Source organism: Megalopta genalis, chromosome 11 (genome assembly GCF_051020955.1).
Source record: "Megalopta genalis isolate 19385.01 chromosome 11, iyMegGena1_principal, whole genome shotgun sequence".
In the NCBI taxonomy this organism is placed as follows: domain Eukaryota; kingdom Metazoa; phylum Arthropoda; class Insecta; order Hymenoptera; family Halictidae; genus Megalopta; species Megalopta genalis.
The window spans coordinates 4,322,104-4,338,073 of NC_135023.1; the positions used below are offsets into that span (position 1 = coordinate 4,322,104).

The 15,970-nt window shown below is 41.3% G+C and overlaps 3 protein-coding genes across 5 annotated transcripts; 2 read left to right on the forward strand and 1 right to left on the reverse strand.

Moving 5' to 3' along the window:
- Positions 1 to 84: 84 nt before the first annotated feature.
- Positions 85 to 9,775, forward strand: LOC117225971 (uncharacterized). 3 transcript variants are annotated; one of them, XM_033479856.2, is made up of 8 exons: positions 85 to 1,418; positions 1,968 to 3,618; positions 3,930 to 4,164; positions 4,276 to 4,385; positions 4,495 to 4,741; positions 4,838 to 5,042; positions 5,132 to 5,330; positions 5,412 to 9,775. In XM_033479856.2, exons 1-8 carry the CDS (start codon positions 1,189 to 1,191, stop codon positions 7,584 to 7,586), a joined length of 5,052 nt encoding a protein of 1,683 aa, XP_033335747.2. In that variant the 5' UTR covers positions 85 to 1,188; the 3' UTR covers positions 7,587 to 9,775. The 3 variants fall into 3 exon arrangements, with proteins under 3 accessions (XP_033335747.2, XP_033335748.2, XP_033335750.2); XM_033479857.2 differs by having other exon boundaries at positions 5,415 to 9,775; XM_033479859.2 differs by lacking the exon at positions 85 to 1,418 and adding an exon at positions 1,429 to 1,806.
- Positions 9,776 to 10,352: 577 nt separating this feature from the next.
- On the forward strand, positions 10,353 to 12,737 carry UQCR-C2 (Ubiquinol-cytochrome c reductase core protein 2). The gene is made up of 7 exons (XM_033479870.2): positions 10,353 to 10,596; positions 10,914 to 11,050; positions 11,140 to 11,331; positions 11,407 to 11,623; positions 11,712 to 12,143; positions 12,237 to 12,458; positions 12,528 to 12,737. The coding sequence occupies exons 1-7, from the start codon at positions 10,552 to 10,554 to the stop codon at positions 12,612 to 12,614; spliced, it is 1,332 nt and encodes a 443-aa protein (XP_033335761.2). The 5' UTR covers positions 10,353 to 10,551; the 3' UTR covers positions 12,615 to 12,737.
- Positions 12,706 to 15,938, reverse strand: LOC117225973 (nucleolar protein 11-like). The gene is made up of 4 exons (XM_076525278.1): positions 15,078 to 15,938; positions 14,467 to 14,998; positions 13,345 to 14,384; positions 12,706 to 13,235 (listed from the first exon to the last, which is right to left on the reverse strand). Exons 1-4 carry the CDS (start codon positions 15,207 to 15,209, stop codon positions 13,107 to 13,109), a joined length of 1,833 nt encoding a protein of 610 aa, XP_076381393.1. The 5' UTR covers positions 15,210 to 15,938; the 3' UTR covers positions 12,706 to 13,106.
- Positions 15,939 to 15,970: the final 32 nt, after the last annotated feature.

The window sequence follows — 15,970 nt, forward strand, 5'->3', positions numbered from 1 at the left end:
ACTATCGAGATCGGATCGAGATGCTGCATCCGTCATCAATCGACCCTACACGATGGGAAGACTCGATTTGAAGATATCGATATTGATCTAGTCGATTTGTATTCCCAATGAAACAGTTAAACGTACGTAAATATACAATGTCATACTATACGTACGTGGGACGTGATGTAAGTACCTTTCGTACAAATGTGGTGTACATTGTACATATACTTAGAAGCAGAAGTATCGACTTCGATTTTATCGACTAACGTACGAACATAAATAGAAAGCGATATTAAATTATACGCTGAAGAGTGTACATATTTCCTTGAAATTAGTATGTGGAAATAAACGATATCGAGAACATACATATATGCGTGTTTAAATTTCCGGGGCATTTTATTAAAAATATATTTCCTGCGCCGAAAAAACAACATTTATTTATTCTAATAGATTTAATATTAGAGAAGCTACTTGATCTTACGTGTCGTTTCTCACATCTGACAATATGTTAGGAATTATACGCATTCATAGATGATGCTCGAGCCTGCTCGAAACTCGAGACTCGAGATGCAAGTTGACTCGTTGACTGCAGTTGCTGCGTACTGTCAGTTGCATACGCATTGGCGCGTATACGTATCATGTAATGTATGTATGAATGTGTATTAACACAGGACACAGGTGCAGGTTTGATACATACGCGCGTATACATTGTACATGTAGATGTACATGCATGCACGTGTGTAAGCATGCCGCAGTATGTATGTATATGCAACATGCTGCATACGTATATATAAGCGTATGCATGTGGGTACATGGCGATGAAGCGCAGACAGCAGGATCGATAAAAGAGGATGATCGTGACGACGGGGTGCGTGGGGTATGGTAAAGGAAAGGAGAATAACGAACAAGCAGAAGAAGGGAAGTAAGTAAATAACGTGCGTGATGGGTGCGATTGGTTGTGAGCGATTGTGAGGTTGTGAGGTTGTCGGGTTCAGGGTTCAGGTACGGGGTGGTGAGTTGTGCCGTGTCGTGACTCGTGAGTGTGAGTGGCAAGTGCGAAGGGTGGGTGGAACGGGCGCGGGCGGAGTGGGCGGCGGTGGTTAGGCGGTGAGCATAAAGAGGATAGGATAATACCGGTTGCGGTGCGCGACCTCCGCGGTATCTTCAAGTTCGCCGCTTTAATACCGGCAGATCTATAATGTAGTGATGCCGAAGAAAAATACGAGGCATGCGAGAGAGTTGGGGTTAACGAGAAGTTCTCATCATCGAACCAATAATTCTGGCGTCGTGCCGGAACAGGAAACGAGACACTTTCGCAGCGTTCGTATTGGTCTTACCAACGGCAAACGTTGGCTATCTCTTAAAAAGCGTCTGGGTCTGTCAACGGATGAAGATGTTGCTGTTTATTTGCTCGATCTGGCAGAGTCCGCTTCTAGGTAGGTGTCAAACAGACTATGTTCTTCTCTAATTTCAACATGTCCATCTATTTTTGATCGGTTATTTAATTAGTCTACGATTATTTACTTATTTATTTATTTTTCCATATATTCGATCAAACGATGTTCGGTTTGTTATTGACATCTCATTCGTACTACAAAAACCATTTCAACCGATATGTGAACTTTCCTTGTCACTCGTTGTCGGGACTTCCCCTCTTCTATGTCAGCATCTTAGTTGAATCGCCATCTTGCGGCCTTTATGTTGGATATAAAAACAATCGATAATTTTTTGTTCATTCAAATTACGTAATACAAGTAACAATTGTCTGCTTTCTCTTGGAGCGAGAGAGGACCGAAAGAATGTTAAAACATCGATTGTATCTGGGTAAACATTTTCTTTTTATACGAGTCTAATGCGTGATTTTTTTTACATGGTTATTATTTCAAGTTTATGTTATCTCAAGATTGATCAGTTGTAATACACTATATTAGAGTCATTGTCAATCGATCCTTTTTAACGTGTACAATTGGTTGTATGACTGATAGACACAGCAGCAAACGGAATGGAGAAGAGGAGGTTGAGACGAATAGAATTAAGAAAAACAAAATGCAAATGGCCTCGACTGATTTATCGGTAGAAGATTCGGGAGAATATCTTCGACGGAGTTTGAGGAAACAAAGCAGTATTGTTATTACTGAACATGAAACTTCTGTGATCGCGGAACCACCCAGATTATCCAAAGAAGTGGAGATATATAATAGATGCGATCCACGATCCAAACATCACAAGAACAAAGTTAAACATCGTAAGGACAAACGAAAAAAGAAACGCCATCTAAAAACTGTTGATGCGATTGTACCTATAGAATCTACAAAATCCCTGATAAGGGATACAACGTTGGAGGACAAGCAACAACTTCCTGCGAAGGGAGATACTTATGGGCTACCGCAGAAACACGAAGTCAAGTCGAACACAGAAAACAGCGGTTGCAAGACTGCTAGTGAAGATGAAACTATCGCATCGAAGACTGAACAAATAGATAGTATAGAATATATAGATAATGTTAGTACGAAGAAAGATACATTTTATTCTAACATCGGAGATGTCGATGTGAAAAATATAGCGTCTATAAATGGGAAAAATGAAACGTCGAAATCAAATGGTTCAACGATATTGTCTGCTGTTAAAAATAATTTCAGCAAGTCGGAAACACTAGTGGACAGAGTATTAGACAAATTGAATGCAACCGGTGTTGTACCACCTGTACAGTTAGAACAGGAGAAATATGTTTCAAATATCGATACTTTTGGTTGCGCTAGCGACAGCGAGAAAGGCGATGCAGTCACTGACATTGCTGCATTGAATGTAAACTTTGTCGAAGTGGATGTAACGGACGTTCGTAAATTGAAAAGAAGACGGAAACGATTGAAATATGGTATGCACGGAGAAGAAGATGAAAATATGAAGGGGGATTCATCGGAAGATTTCATAGAGGATTCTGTGCATAAGCACAAAAGGAAAAGGCATAAACATACCAGCGAACACAGGAATCGCAAACATCATGATGTTCGGAAAGCGCCGCAAGACGGACTAATCGTACAAGACGATAAAGATACTAGTCCTGTAATGGACGATGTATCGTCGGTTATTGTAGGCACGAGGCCGGAAACCGAAGGGAATTTCGAACATTTAATGTCCGAGCCACAGAGGCTTGCTATTAGGATAAAACTTTGTCAGGAATGTAACAATCGTCACTTGCAAGATGCCTGCCCATTGACAACCCCGCAGTTCGCGATTCCAGATTCCATATCGCTAGAGGATTGGTTAAACGAGCATAAGGAAAATCCAGAAATATTGAAAGCCATAAACTGTGACGATCCCATGTCCGATGGATATGGGCTAACAACCGAGGATAATATCGAATCAGACGACGATTCATCATCGACGGATCATTGTAAAACAAAAGTGAAGACACAAAAGGAAGAGAAACGGTTGATGGTAGACAACGATCGACCGTTATATGCCCGAGACTCGTTGCCCGATTGCTTTGAATTAAGGGTTGCTAATTCGGATCATGGACTCGGAATATATGCCAAAAGTTCTGTTCCTATGCACGTGAAATTGGGGCCTCTTGTAGGACGACCAGTTAGGGAAATGGACATCCCTGACGATTTTTCCATGCGGCATATCTGGGAGGTAAAATCGACGCGATGTTTGCCATCGTCGTAATTATACATTATTAACGTTTACTGTACACACTCGAGGTGTACAACAATCCAACAAAGTTGTTTCGTAAAACAAATCACTTTCTGCATTCTCTTTTCGTTTTTTATATCTTTACTACACGTAAGTTATAATGTTAAGAAAAACGCTGGTGTCCCTAGTCTTAAAATGTCTGAAGAATATTCTGTCCTCCTTGGGACGGAAAAATAATGTATAGTTTAACCGTGACTATCGGAATAGATCCGTTCGATAATACACTATATTTTACTTTCTTTTTCCTTCAGATAGATAACAATGGTAAAACTTCTTACGTCAGTACTACCAATCCGCTACAAAGTAATTGGATCCGTTACATTAGACCGGCAGAGACAAAGGAAGAAAGGAGTGTTGCTGTAATTACAAAGCAAGGAGAATTACATCTAGTTACAACTCAAAATATTGTATCGGGAATGGAGCTAACATATTGGGCGGATTCGCAATCTTCGGCTTGGACAAGAAAAAATAAAGTAGACAAAACGAGTATGGTATCATCTTTGTCAATATCAGCATCGATGGTGAATGTTGCGACGAAAACGATTAAACGTTCGAGTATGAATTAAATGAAACGCTTATTCTGTTTTCTGTGTTTAGATTGTGGAGGTTGCAATTTGAATTTCACCCATCCGATATATTATCGTTTGCACTGTTGCATCTTCCATGACACAAATTATAGTTTGACGATAAGAAAATATCATTGTAAGGTGAGCTCGAACGAATCTGATTTGTAATAACAGATTAACAACGATTAACGTAATGATTCTCAGATTTTTCTCGGCTCGACGAATAACGTCTACGGTTTTGATTTTCTAGGTATGCGGAGCTGCTGTATTAGGTAAAGACAATATCATGAAACATGCGGCAGAACTGCACGGAGGTCAAGGTGCATATCAGTGTCAGTATTGTAAAAAGTTCTTCTTACGTCTGAATTATCTCGAGATGCATCGAACGTATGGATGTGCGCAAAATCCTCAACGTTCAAGGCCGTTGTGCGATTTTTGTGGACGTAAATTTTGTCAACCGCAAAAGCTCAAAGTGCACATCAAACGAATGCATAGCGGTAAGCGTAAAAGTTTCTTCGCCTTGTCGGGATTCGAAGAAAATTTGATCGGATTTTCGAGTTCTATTCTAAAAAGTATCTCGAATTTTTGTTTAGATATGTCCGAGGTCCTGCGCGAGTTTCAGTGTAAGCTTTGTTTAAAACTTTTGGGATCACGTGCCGCTCTTCAGCGTCACATGAAAGAAGTTCATCACAAGGACGTGGTTGGTGCTGCGACTTGCGACAGATGCGGCAAAATGTTTCAAAACAAAAGTAATTTGAAGATACACATGCTAACACACAGCGGCGTAAAACCGTTCAAGTAAGGTCCATATTGAATATTTTTCGGATGGGTACACGTACGCGAACTATCGCGTGTCGGCTTGCGTTAATTGCGCGCATCATTTTCAGGTGTAAAGAAAATGGCTGCAAGGCCGCTTTCACTACAAAGCAATGCTTACAATTTCATTACAAGAAGGTACATGGTCTCACAGAAGAAATGATGCCAAAAATTGAACGATCCGTGGCGTACACTTTCGACGCGTACAGCGGTGGGCTCGTGGAAGACGTTGGTCGTGGCAAAACTCCTCGACCCAGCAGGAAAGTCCAGGTTTGTCTGAACGATGCTAACGTTTATTAACGAGTATTTGTGATTGAATGGGTTGTCGACTTGATATCGTAACGTTTATAGCAGGATAACAACAACAGTTTAACGTCGTTGAACAAGGGTAGCTTCGAAGACAGCTTGCGGGTTGAAGCGCCAAGTAATTTCACGCATTCGAATATAATCGAGTTTGGAACGAATCCTACAGGCAAGTACAAAGTGGAACATAATTCGCGCGTTTTAATATCGCCACCGTCGTCACCGTCACCGTTGACTTCGCCGTCGTCAGCGTTGACGTCGCAGCTGCAGCCACCATCACCAACACAGCCGCCACCGCCACCCTCATCGCCACCACTGCCACCCCCACCACCACCACCACCGCCGCCACCACCACCACCACCACCACCACCACCACCACCACCACCACCACCACCACCACCACCACCACAACCACCACCGTTAATGCTAACGGCTCTAGATTCGGCAATGGAAAATGTTCGTATAGAGGCAGATATATACGGTGTTTCAAGATTACAGAGTAAAGGCAGTAAAAAGTGGCTAGGTGAATTCAATCCATCGATTACGTTGAATGTAAATGCAACGTCGCACGCGACGACGATTCCGCGTTTTTCGACGTCGGGCGTCGTTGTTGGAAACGCTTACGAGTTTGAGGACGCCAGAAACGAAATCGAAGAGAAAACTGCATTGTCGACTGTATCGGGTGCAGGAAGAATGCAGAGCGTTATGGAAAACAAGTTGGGGCTTAGCGTTTACAGAAGAACCGAGAGCGCGAATGCTAGTTTGCTAGTCGAAGCTGCTCTTGACGCTGCCGAGAGAGATATAGGCGCCGTATCTAGTCCGATATTGGAAGACAACGATCGCGATACCAATCTTTATTCGATCTCCAGTCAGTTGCAGTCTCCGTTACCTCAAAGGTCGCCGAGTCATTTGGATTCTTACATTCAACAACAGGAGGAATTGATGTCTCCGGCACCTACACCGGACAATCGGAATACTCCCCCTACTCATTTACACGTCGATTACCAACTCCATCGATCGATCGATTACATCGGGACACCTAGAACGCACAATATCGATCAGTATTTGCATCACGAAGATATACCGCGCGTTTCTTCCCCCAACACTTATGTTCACATGCAGCAGGACAATGTAGTGTCACCGTCGGCAACGCCGAATTCACGATATCAAGATGTCCATCACCATCACCATCATCACCATCATCACCATCATCATCCAGCGTCTACCGACAATTTGTCGAGCGACGAGGGTGATACCGTAGCGCAAAACCTCAGCCTCTCTGTCAAAGAGAAAACGATGCAACTGGGTCTGTCGACATCTTACAAATACGATGCCATCGATGAAACCTTTCCTAGGGAAAGATCAAGTTTCGAGCCTCTTGTTCTAAATGGTGGAGAACTTCAGGGTTTGGATATGACCGCGAGAGGATTTCACCACGGTTTCAGTGTACAGATACAAAATACTGCACGGTATCACCATCACCATCATTTGTACGAGATTACGGAAAGACAAACTGTCGATCTCAGTAGAACGGGCAGCTATTCGATCTCGCCTCAGCCTCTCTCGACTCCTTCTCAGTCGACCGTTGCAGCGTCCGTAACGGTAGCAGGACCACCGTCGATCTCGTCTTCCGTTTCTTCTTCTGCGCCGCAATTGCAATCACAATCGGAACTATCGTCGCAACCGTCGCCATCGTCGTCTCTGACACCGGTATCGATACCGATTCCGGTATCGGAGTCTGTATCGGCGTCGGTATCCGCAATGGCATCGGGATCGGTATCGACATCTGGATCCGCGTCCGTGCCTGCATCTACATCCGCATCAGATTCATCCGTATCGAATTCGGTACCACCGCCGCCTCCACAGCTATCGTCGTCACCGCCGCTACCACCGCCACCTCCGCCACCGCCGCCGTATCCTCATAACGATATACTGAGGATTGCGAGTTTAGATCTTACTCCTGGTGGTAGGCACACCGTTGATCTCGCCTTATCGAGAGGTCATCATCTGCACGGATCCGAAGCGCGCGTCATCACGAGTCCGCAATCGACTGGCTCCGGTGCTCAGCATGTTGTAGTTGATCCGGCGGATGGTCGAATTTTGTCTTCCCCACCGCCGCCGCCGCCGCCACCTTTGTCAGGCTACAATCCGAATTATCCTGTAAGTCCGACACCGTATCATCCACCTAGACCAGCATACCATCATTACACCGGCTATTATTGATTTATAATCGATTATTTCGTATTCGGCTGATTCGCCAAGTTGGCTAGTTGGATCGATATTATTATGTATTATATTATAGTTCTTTTCAGTATTCTCTCATCAAAGATTGACATTTTCAAACTTTACCGAACGAATATTTGCTGTCCGAACGTGTTACTTGTGCCAGCAATCGATGCGATCATTAGATAGAAATTAAAATGTTGTCGTTTCGCAATGTTACGCTATTTCGCAATTGAACGTTTAGTTTCAGTTTAACTCAGCTTGGCGTAACTCAGCCTAGCTCGGCACGAGCTATTTTGCTAAACATAAATAATTATTATACGCTGTAAGGGTATCGATGATCGTTTTTAATTGGACACGTTGGGACAAAGGTGATAGCGACTAATTACAGAATATTGTGATTCGATTGCATTTTTAGTCGCATGTACTTGTAGAGTTTTAAACACCGAAGATTTTATTTTAGAAGCGACAATGACGAATATCGATCAAAGTCTCTCTACCTTTCGAGCAAAAGTACAAGTTTGGATTAGAGAGGCGCACAAATGTAATAAATGCAGCGACGTAAACTCGTCGAATTAACAAAGACATTTTAAAAATTTTCTACGATCAAAGTAGTCGACTGATAGGACACGATCGTCGTAAAAGTATACATATAGCGAAATGTGACATGTATTTATTATTTTTCAAACGGACATTATTTTTTTAAGATACGTGATAAATTAAGAACAAAATCGTAGAAGGAACGTTTGTTCCATGAGACCCGCGGATCAAAGAAATTATGTACTACTATTTCGAGTATCTAGCCTTTAAATCACATATTCGTATTACACAAACTTCTCCTGAACAGTGCAAAATTTAACGAGATGATTATACTACATGTTTCTAAAAGGCGATAATAAGATTCTTCGTCGGTGATCGTTGCGAGATTTGCGAGACGATAGTGCGAAATCTTTGCTACGCAAGGGAACGTTTGCATGTTTCCTATTTATCGACATGTCTGCTTTCGTGTTTTTTGGTATTGCTGCATACAACGTACGTAGTTCTTTTTTTTTATATGATCGTTGCCCATTGCAGCATTTCCGTTAATTGCATCACCATCGATAAACTGTTCGTCTCTTGATTCGATTCGAAAGAGTTTTCTGTTTTGTCGTTTATTTTTCTGCCTCGAACGATCGTTTCAATCGTTCGAGGCAGTTTAAGAATTCGCTAAATAAACTGAGCGAGTTGCCTAATTTAGCGCTGTAAGCTGTAAGTATGTCCATCACGCATAGCGATAAAAAATTTTAAACGTTCGTTTTTATTCTAGTCATGGTACGCACCTATATAAGCATCAATATTATTATCTATAGTTACATGAATTGTATCCCGGGGATTGCAAATGAGCTACGCATTTTGTAATGTACGTACAAGCCAGTACATTGAGTCATGATATTTTTTCATGTTTAAACTGTAGATGAGAACATTAAATACATATGTGATTGTATTATACTAAAATATCAAATAAGACTGTATCTCAGTTGCAATGTTCGTAGCGAAATGCAGGCGAGTAGCTTCCAAATGATCGAGTATTAATTATTTGTTAAGTGTTTTTTCGAACCAAAGATTACGAAATCATGGAACTTTTGTGCCAAATTGATCAGACATTAAGTGCACACTGTATGCGAAATAATGGAACTTGATAATTATTTTTTTGTTATTTAAACATATTCGTAGCATTTACGATACGTAGGCACATAGATGCACGGTTGTGTGTACGTACGTACGTATGTATGTATTTATGTATGCATGAATGTATGTACACATGTATGTGTGTATGTATGTATGTATGTATGTATGTACATATGTTGATATGTTTTCGTAAGTAAGCGAAGTATACGTGTATATGTATCGTTTGAGTTTTACAATTTTACAATAGTAACGCAACGAGTTTTTAAGTTTTTAACCAAGTGTATATATACAACATATTCGTTGTATTTTTAGCATAATACCAACGTCGAAAAGAAATTGTCAAAACGGCCATCAGGTGAATCAATTTTTGCAGTTATTTATCCGTAGGTATGTCATCGGTAATTATCATAACGAAGAGAAACTTCACATTACAATGTTTACGAGTACAAATATAGCACGAACATATTTGTATCGACTTCATTAACATTATAAACGAAATAAATAGAATATAATAGAAAACATATACGTGTACAAGTTTATTGTGTTTTGTAGCTTTAGCGTATGTGTACAATCTACATATAATATATGTACGTATACATAAGTATATACATAATATACAAAATAATAGTATTGTCCGCTTATGGGTCAAAACATAGTTATAGATAATGCTCGGCCGTGCACATTGTAGGTCTGTCGAGTGTATGTATATCTATACATATATGGTATCGATCGGTACCGGACCGGATCTACGTATACATAGATTCGTATGCACTCGACGGACCAACATGTGCACGGCACCGAACCTTGCCTGTCGGTGTGTTTTGACACTTGACCCTATGACTCTATGAGTCTATACAATACGTATAAGTCACCGAATTTGTCCGCTGAAATGCGCTTCTATGTTATCCCTATCCCCTCTATTGTTCTGGCACGTTCTTGTTCTCGCTCTCATTCGCTTGTGTTTTGTAGTTTTATCATTTTTCTATGATAACAAACAGTTATTCTAAATTAAAATTAAAACTTATTTTACAATTTGACAACAGATGGCAGCACTGGTTGCTCCTCGTAATATGATCGAAATTTTACCCCCTTCGCCCGAACAATCCTTCAGTTCCATGAATTCCTTTTACGAATTTGGTACCAACCTACCTCGCGTATGCACTGTTCTTATCTCATCTTTATGGTCCGCGGACTTGAAGTTTTACGCCATCGCCACCTGCAGTCTGTGAACACAAGTTTTGTTAGCTGTGTTCTACTTCGACGAAATAGCTGTTAAGAGTCATCTAGGACTGAGAAAATGGCTTGTTCGGTTGCACGATCGTCGTTATTACGCAGCTCGACGGTAAAGATTATACTCTTATTTTTATATCAATTAAATAAGGGGAAAGTTATTTGTGGTTGATAAACGACACGATGTAACTCATGGCTGTTATGTAAACGATTCGATATCCTTTTGTATGTCATATTCTGTTGTATAGATTACAAGAACAAAACCGTGTTAAATGATCACACACACACACACACACTCTGTCGTCTCTCTCTCTCTCTAGAATTAAAATTTCTGATATTTTTCATATTATATAAGATCTTTGTGCAATTATAAATATTTCTCACACGAGTCTCACAGCCTCCGCTCAGGTTGCTTAATATTTTATGCAGGTCAGGCATTACGTAGCTGCAGCAGCTGCTCAACCTTTGGTTGCCACTGCTCCCGAATGTCAAGTTTTAGGCAACAAAGTCACTGTTGCCACTTGTGATAATAATTCACCGATCTCACAGGTGTCCATAGTTTTCAGGTATTTTATAGTATAAGCTTTATAAGTACATATACTTGTTTCGACGAACCTTCTATTTCTTCTTCGTTTTAACAGCCATTTATTTATAGAGTCGGATCACGAAATGAAACTTACGATACCCAAGGTGTGACCCATCATTTACGGATCGCCGCAGGCTTAAGTACAGCCAGTGCAAGCGGGTTTATCATAACAAGAAATATTCAGCAGGCGGGTGGCATTTTAACTGCGACCGTAGATCGAGAAAGTATCGCGTACACGTTACAAGTGATAAGGGATAATTTGTAAATATTTATTGCAACAGAATGTTCGATGAATCGTCTATTCCTCTGACAGATTGCTATCGTTTCTTATTATAGACCGGATGCGCTTCAATTTTTGGAGTATGTCGCAACTAAACAAGTCTTCAAACCATGGGAAGTATCGGATGAGTTATCCAGACTGCAATACGAGTTATCCACTTTGCCTAATATAGTCATACTTCTGGAGCAGTTGCATAAAGCTGCCTACCATACCGGACTGGGACACTCTTTGTATTCTCCGAAACGTCAGTTAGGAAAAATTGGGTCGGAAACTGTACGTGTTGCCGTAAACTTATCGTGAAAATGATCAGAACGTTTATGCTCTTATTTTTTTTAAACGATGCTTCACCTTCTTTACACAGTTGCAGCACTTTGTGAATAAATGGTTCACCGGACCGAAATGTGCGGTCGTAGGAACAGGCGTTTCGTTATCAGAACTCACCGCTTTAGCAAATAATTTGTCTATCGGTACCGAAGATTGTGCAATCGAACCATCACGGTATTACGGTGGAGAAATTCGTAAGGAAAGAGCCAGTGATCTAGCCAGCGTCGCAGTTGCCGTGGAAGGTGTTAGTTTGAAGAATGAGAAGGACGCTCTAGCATGTGCTGTACTGCAAAGGGCCTCTGGCGCTGGACCACGTATTAAATGGGGATGCAGTCCGAGTCCGTTGCAGAAAGAATTGTTGAAGATTGCAGGCTCGGACCCATTTGCAATATCAAGTTTGAATGCCAGCTATTCCGATTCTGGTCTATTTGGCTTTATTATATGTTCAGCACCCAATATAGCAGGAAACGTGAGTAAGCTATTAACGATGAATACGCTATCAGCGTGGATACGCGTCGTCGTTCAAACGTACTTTTTCATATTTACCGTAATTACATTTCAGTTAACGAAAGCTGCGTTCAAGTGGTTGAGAACTTTGAAGTTATCCGACAGTGATATTGCTCGTGGTAAAACAATATTGAAAGCAGACATTTTAAACGATGCAGATAATGGAGCTGCTGTGTTAGAAAGTTTACAATGTCAAGCATTGCTCAAGGGTAAAGTCTCCTCCGTAGCATCATTGATTGCCGATGTCGAAAATGTTTCTGCCTCTGACGTAACATCTGTACGTACATTAATAATTCAGCTAGTTTACCTTTGCGCCGTGTACTATATATCGTAAATATATTTGCAGGTTGCTGCCAAATTAGTAAATGGAAAGTTAAGTATGGCTGCCATTGGTGATTTGAATACTGTGCCGTACATCGATCAGCTGAAATAGATTCGAAACATAGAATATTTTTGCTGTTAAGTTCGTAACAAAATCACACAGTGCGTGGATTTCGTCGCAATAAACAAAAGCGCTCTGTAGATACGAATAGAAATAAATATTATTTATTCGTGACTTCGGTTTCTTGCTTGTTATAATCGATACTTATCGAAAGTATGATTAGACACAACGTATGTCGAGTAGAATTATAATTCTACAGGCGGAAGAAAAAAGATTTCGTGAATCTATACGAACAAAGACACTTTGTTTAGGGGCTACCTAACTCGAATCGTATCTCTACTACTTTCTTAATGAACAGAATAGAAAAGAATAGTAACAGGAAAATCGATTCTATCGACAGTCTGTGTGTGTGTAAATGGAGTCTCAGATCATAAAAACGACATTATAAAAGACCGTAGTTTTTCTTTCCACGAGGAATTTGAGCATTCGACATTGTTTCATAACCTATGTTCGCATTTAGTCTACATTCCAGAATGTGATACATCAGTAAAGTTTTATTTCCTCGATTGTATAGAACTTGTTACGATCCTTTTGTAATAATTTCAACGATTTGCCGTTGATGATCCGTTTGAGGAGAGGTCTCAAGTTTTCCATGTCCCTTAGTAGATGCAGCTAAAACGGATATTGGTCAGTGAACGATGACAACGAAGATAAAAAAGAGTCAAAAGACATTATTATCGAGTTCTGATGTGAATTTTGGACAAGTCGCAGAAACACTTACATGATCATCCAAGACGCAATTAAGTTCATTCAGAAGTGTCGATACTTCCGGATCTCTTGACAATACGTAATGTTGATAGTGAGATTCCAACAAAAGGCTAGACCATTCGTATAGCTGTTTGTCCCTGGGTTCCTGTGCAAGACAGTTGTAAAACTCGTTATCTCGATCGGCTAATTTTTGTGTCAAGTACTGCAACAGTCGTAGAATTTCGTCAAAGTTTAAGCCACTTTTAAGATAGGAGGCCAAAGAAACGTCGGAATAAGTAAGATTGAAAATTTGATCGAGGAAAGCGTTTCTCGAGAAACAATTGTTGGTCTTCGATGGATGTTCGATCGTACCATTCTGCGTTGGTACGAAAGTTTCGTCGGAACTTCGAAGCGTAAAGATTAAAAGTTCTGTTAGCAATTTTTCCGGCAGGTCTTTGAAAACATTTAAACACCACACAATTGTCCCGACGTCTCTCGATTCTATCAGCTGCGGAATTAATATTTCTTGAATCGCCGAATCGCTCAAGCCCTCGTTTATATAAGACGATATCTGTTTGTACAGTTTCGTCGGTGGTTTCTGAATCGACTGTTCGTCGACGGTCGTCGGTTCATTCTTTTCCCATTCGGCTAAAGTCGACTCCTGTATTACAACGATATCGTCGTCCTCTTCGGTTTCATCGGTACGCTTGAAGCGTAACGACGAACCAAGCAACGTCGCTATTTTCTGAGGCGCTAGATGATACGGTGCAATCGCTAAATGCTTGTTGGCGGCTAGCAATAGTTTATCCTCGATCTTCCATAATTTTGCATCTTTCGTATACAACTTCAATTTCTGTATATCTTGAACCAATTTGAATTGAACGTTATAAATCATTAATACGGCTCCTTCTTCCGAAGCGTCTGCCCCGTAAATCGCTAAGGTTGTCTCGTTCAACGGAGCGACGGCGACTGGATGTTTGGTGTCTATATTGCCGACAATACCGATCAACGCGTTCGGGCCGGACTCGCTGTTCGCTTCCATCAAAGAATGGCTGTACAATCTGCCGTGAGACCCTAACAAATAGAAAAGCATTCGCAAAATTATAGACGCGTATACAGGTTTAATTAACGGGAAACGTAACGACCGTCGACTTACATAGCGTCAAAAAACATGCTTTGTTTTTGGTTTGCAAGACGGTGTAACCGACAAGTTCTTCCGATCTTCGTTTAAGTTCCATTCGCCTCGCTCGATCGGCATCTTGAGAGTAGGTTTCGTTGTTCAATTTAACCAGAACGCAGGCATATATCCGTTTGTTTTCCGTCAAGAGGCATAAATTGATTTTGTTGCCTGTACGAATCAAGCGACAGTCCAGAATTTTTTCATCCGTACGCAGTATTCCCTCTTTGGACCAAGATTTCCTGTTCTCTATAGCCCATTCCAACGAAGCGCTAGCCCCGTCTTTGCGCACCAATACGGACGGAGATGTTTCGGAAGTGAGGATCGTATGTAAAGGAGATTGAAATTTGTAACCTTTGATGGTATTTAGATCCGTTTCGTTTACCGTCCACGCGCGTAACTTTTTCTCGTTAAATATTGCTGCATAACGACTCGTTGTTTTATCGTATATGACTTGCGACGTTAATCGATCTTTGCTCGTCCAACTGTTCAACTGCTTTGGATCCTGAAGCTGTAAAACAAGGTATCGTCAAAATACATGCTCCGGATCGAGAAATAAATGTTGAGAAAGTAAACACGAAAATTCTAACCTTGTATCGAATAACAATATTTCTTCCTAACGTCACAATTGCACATCCATTTTCCGAATCTTGTTCAACGCCTAACAAATTTTGTTGATCGATAAGCGGACATAACGTGTAATACGAATAAAGTTTGGCCATTTCGAACGCGTTTAAAAATGGTTTTCGTAGCGCACGTGTTGTTATCCGGTTCGAGGAAAACCGAAATCAGCTTCGCGTATAACCACTATTTGTTCTTCCAACGTTGACATCGCTTTCACGCTTATTATGCCGTTTCGTTGTTTCTGCTCGACGACGATCGATTCTTCCAGCGATAGACGAACAACGTATAGCTTGCAATTGCATACGAAGTTAAATATTTCAGCACTCCCGTATCATTTTTTCTCGAAGCTCCGTTCTTCTGGTTTATGGTTTCCAGTCCAAGTTATCCGTACAGCGTCCGTACAGCGCCAATTTGGGTAGTGGCAAAACGCTGAAACTGGTACAGAATCAATGATCAACGGTTGATTTTGGCTAATAGTTCGAGCATGTTGCCACTGCTCCGATTGGCGCTGTACAAACCGCGGACTTTAAATTCGAGATTCAAAGGGACTCGAACGCGCAGGGCGTCTACCGAGCGAACATTTTGAAATTATCCGCAGGCCTGTGTCGCGTCGCCGTCGTAGTTTCGAATTAGAACGTTCACCCGGTAGACGGCCTACGATAGGGCATCGACGGTACCTTCGCCCCGAGTTGTCCGCGTCCAGCGTCGGTTTCCGTCGCAATCCGCAATTGCAGAGCGGTATTACGGTATGTACGTACAACCTGGTCTAGGGATGGGCGATTCTGTTAAAAAGAATCGATAACAGAAAATCGACTGTTATCAGAGACAATATCTGGTCTAGTTTTTTGTTTTGCTGTGT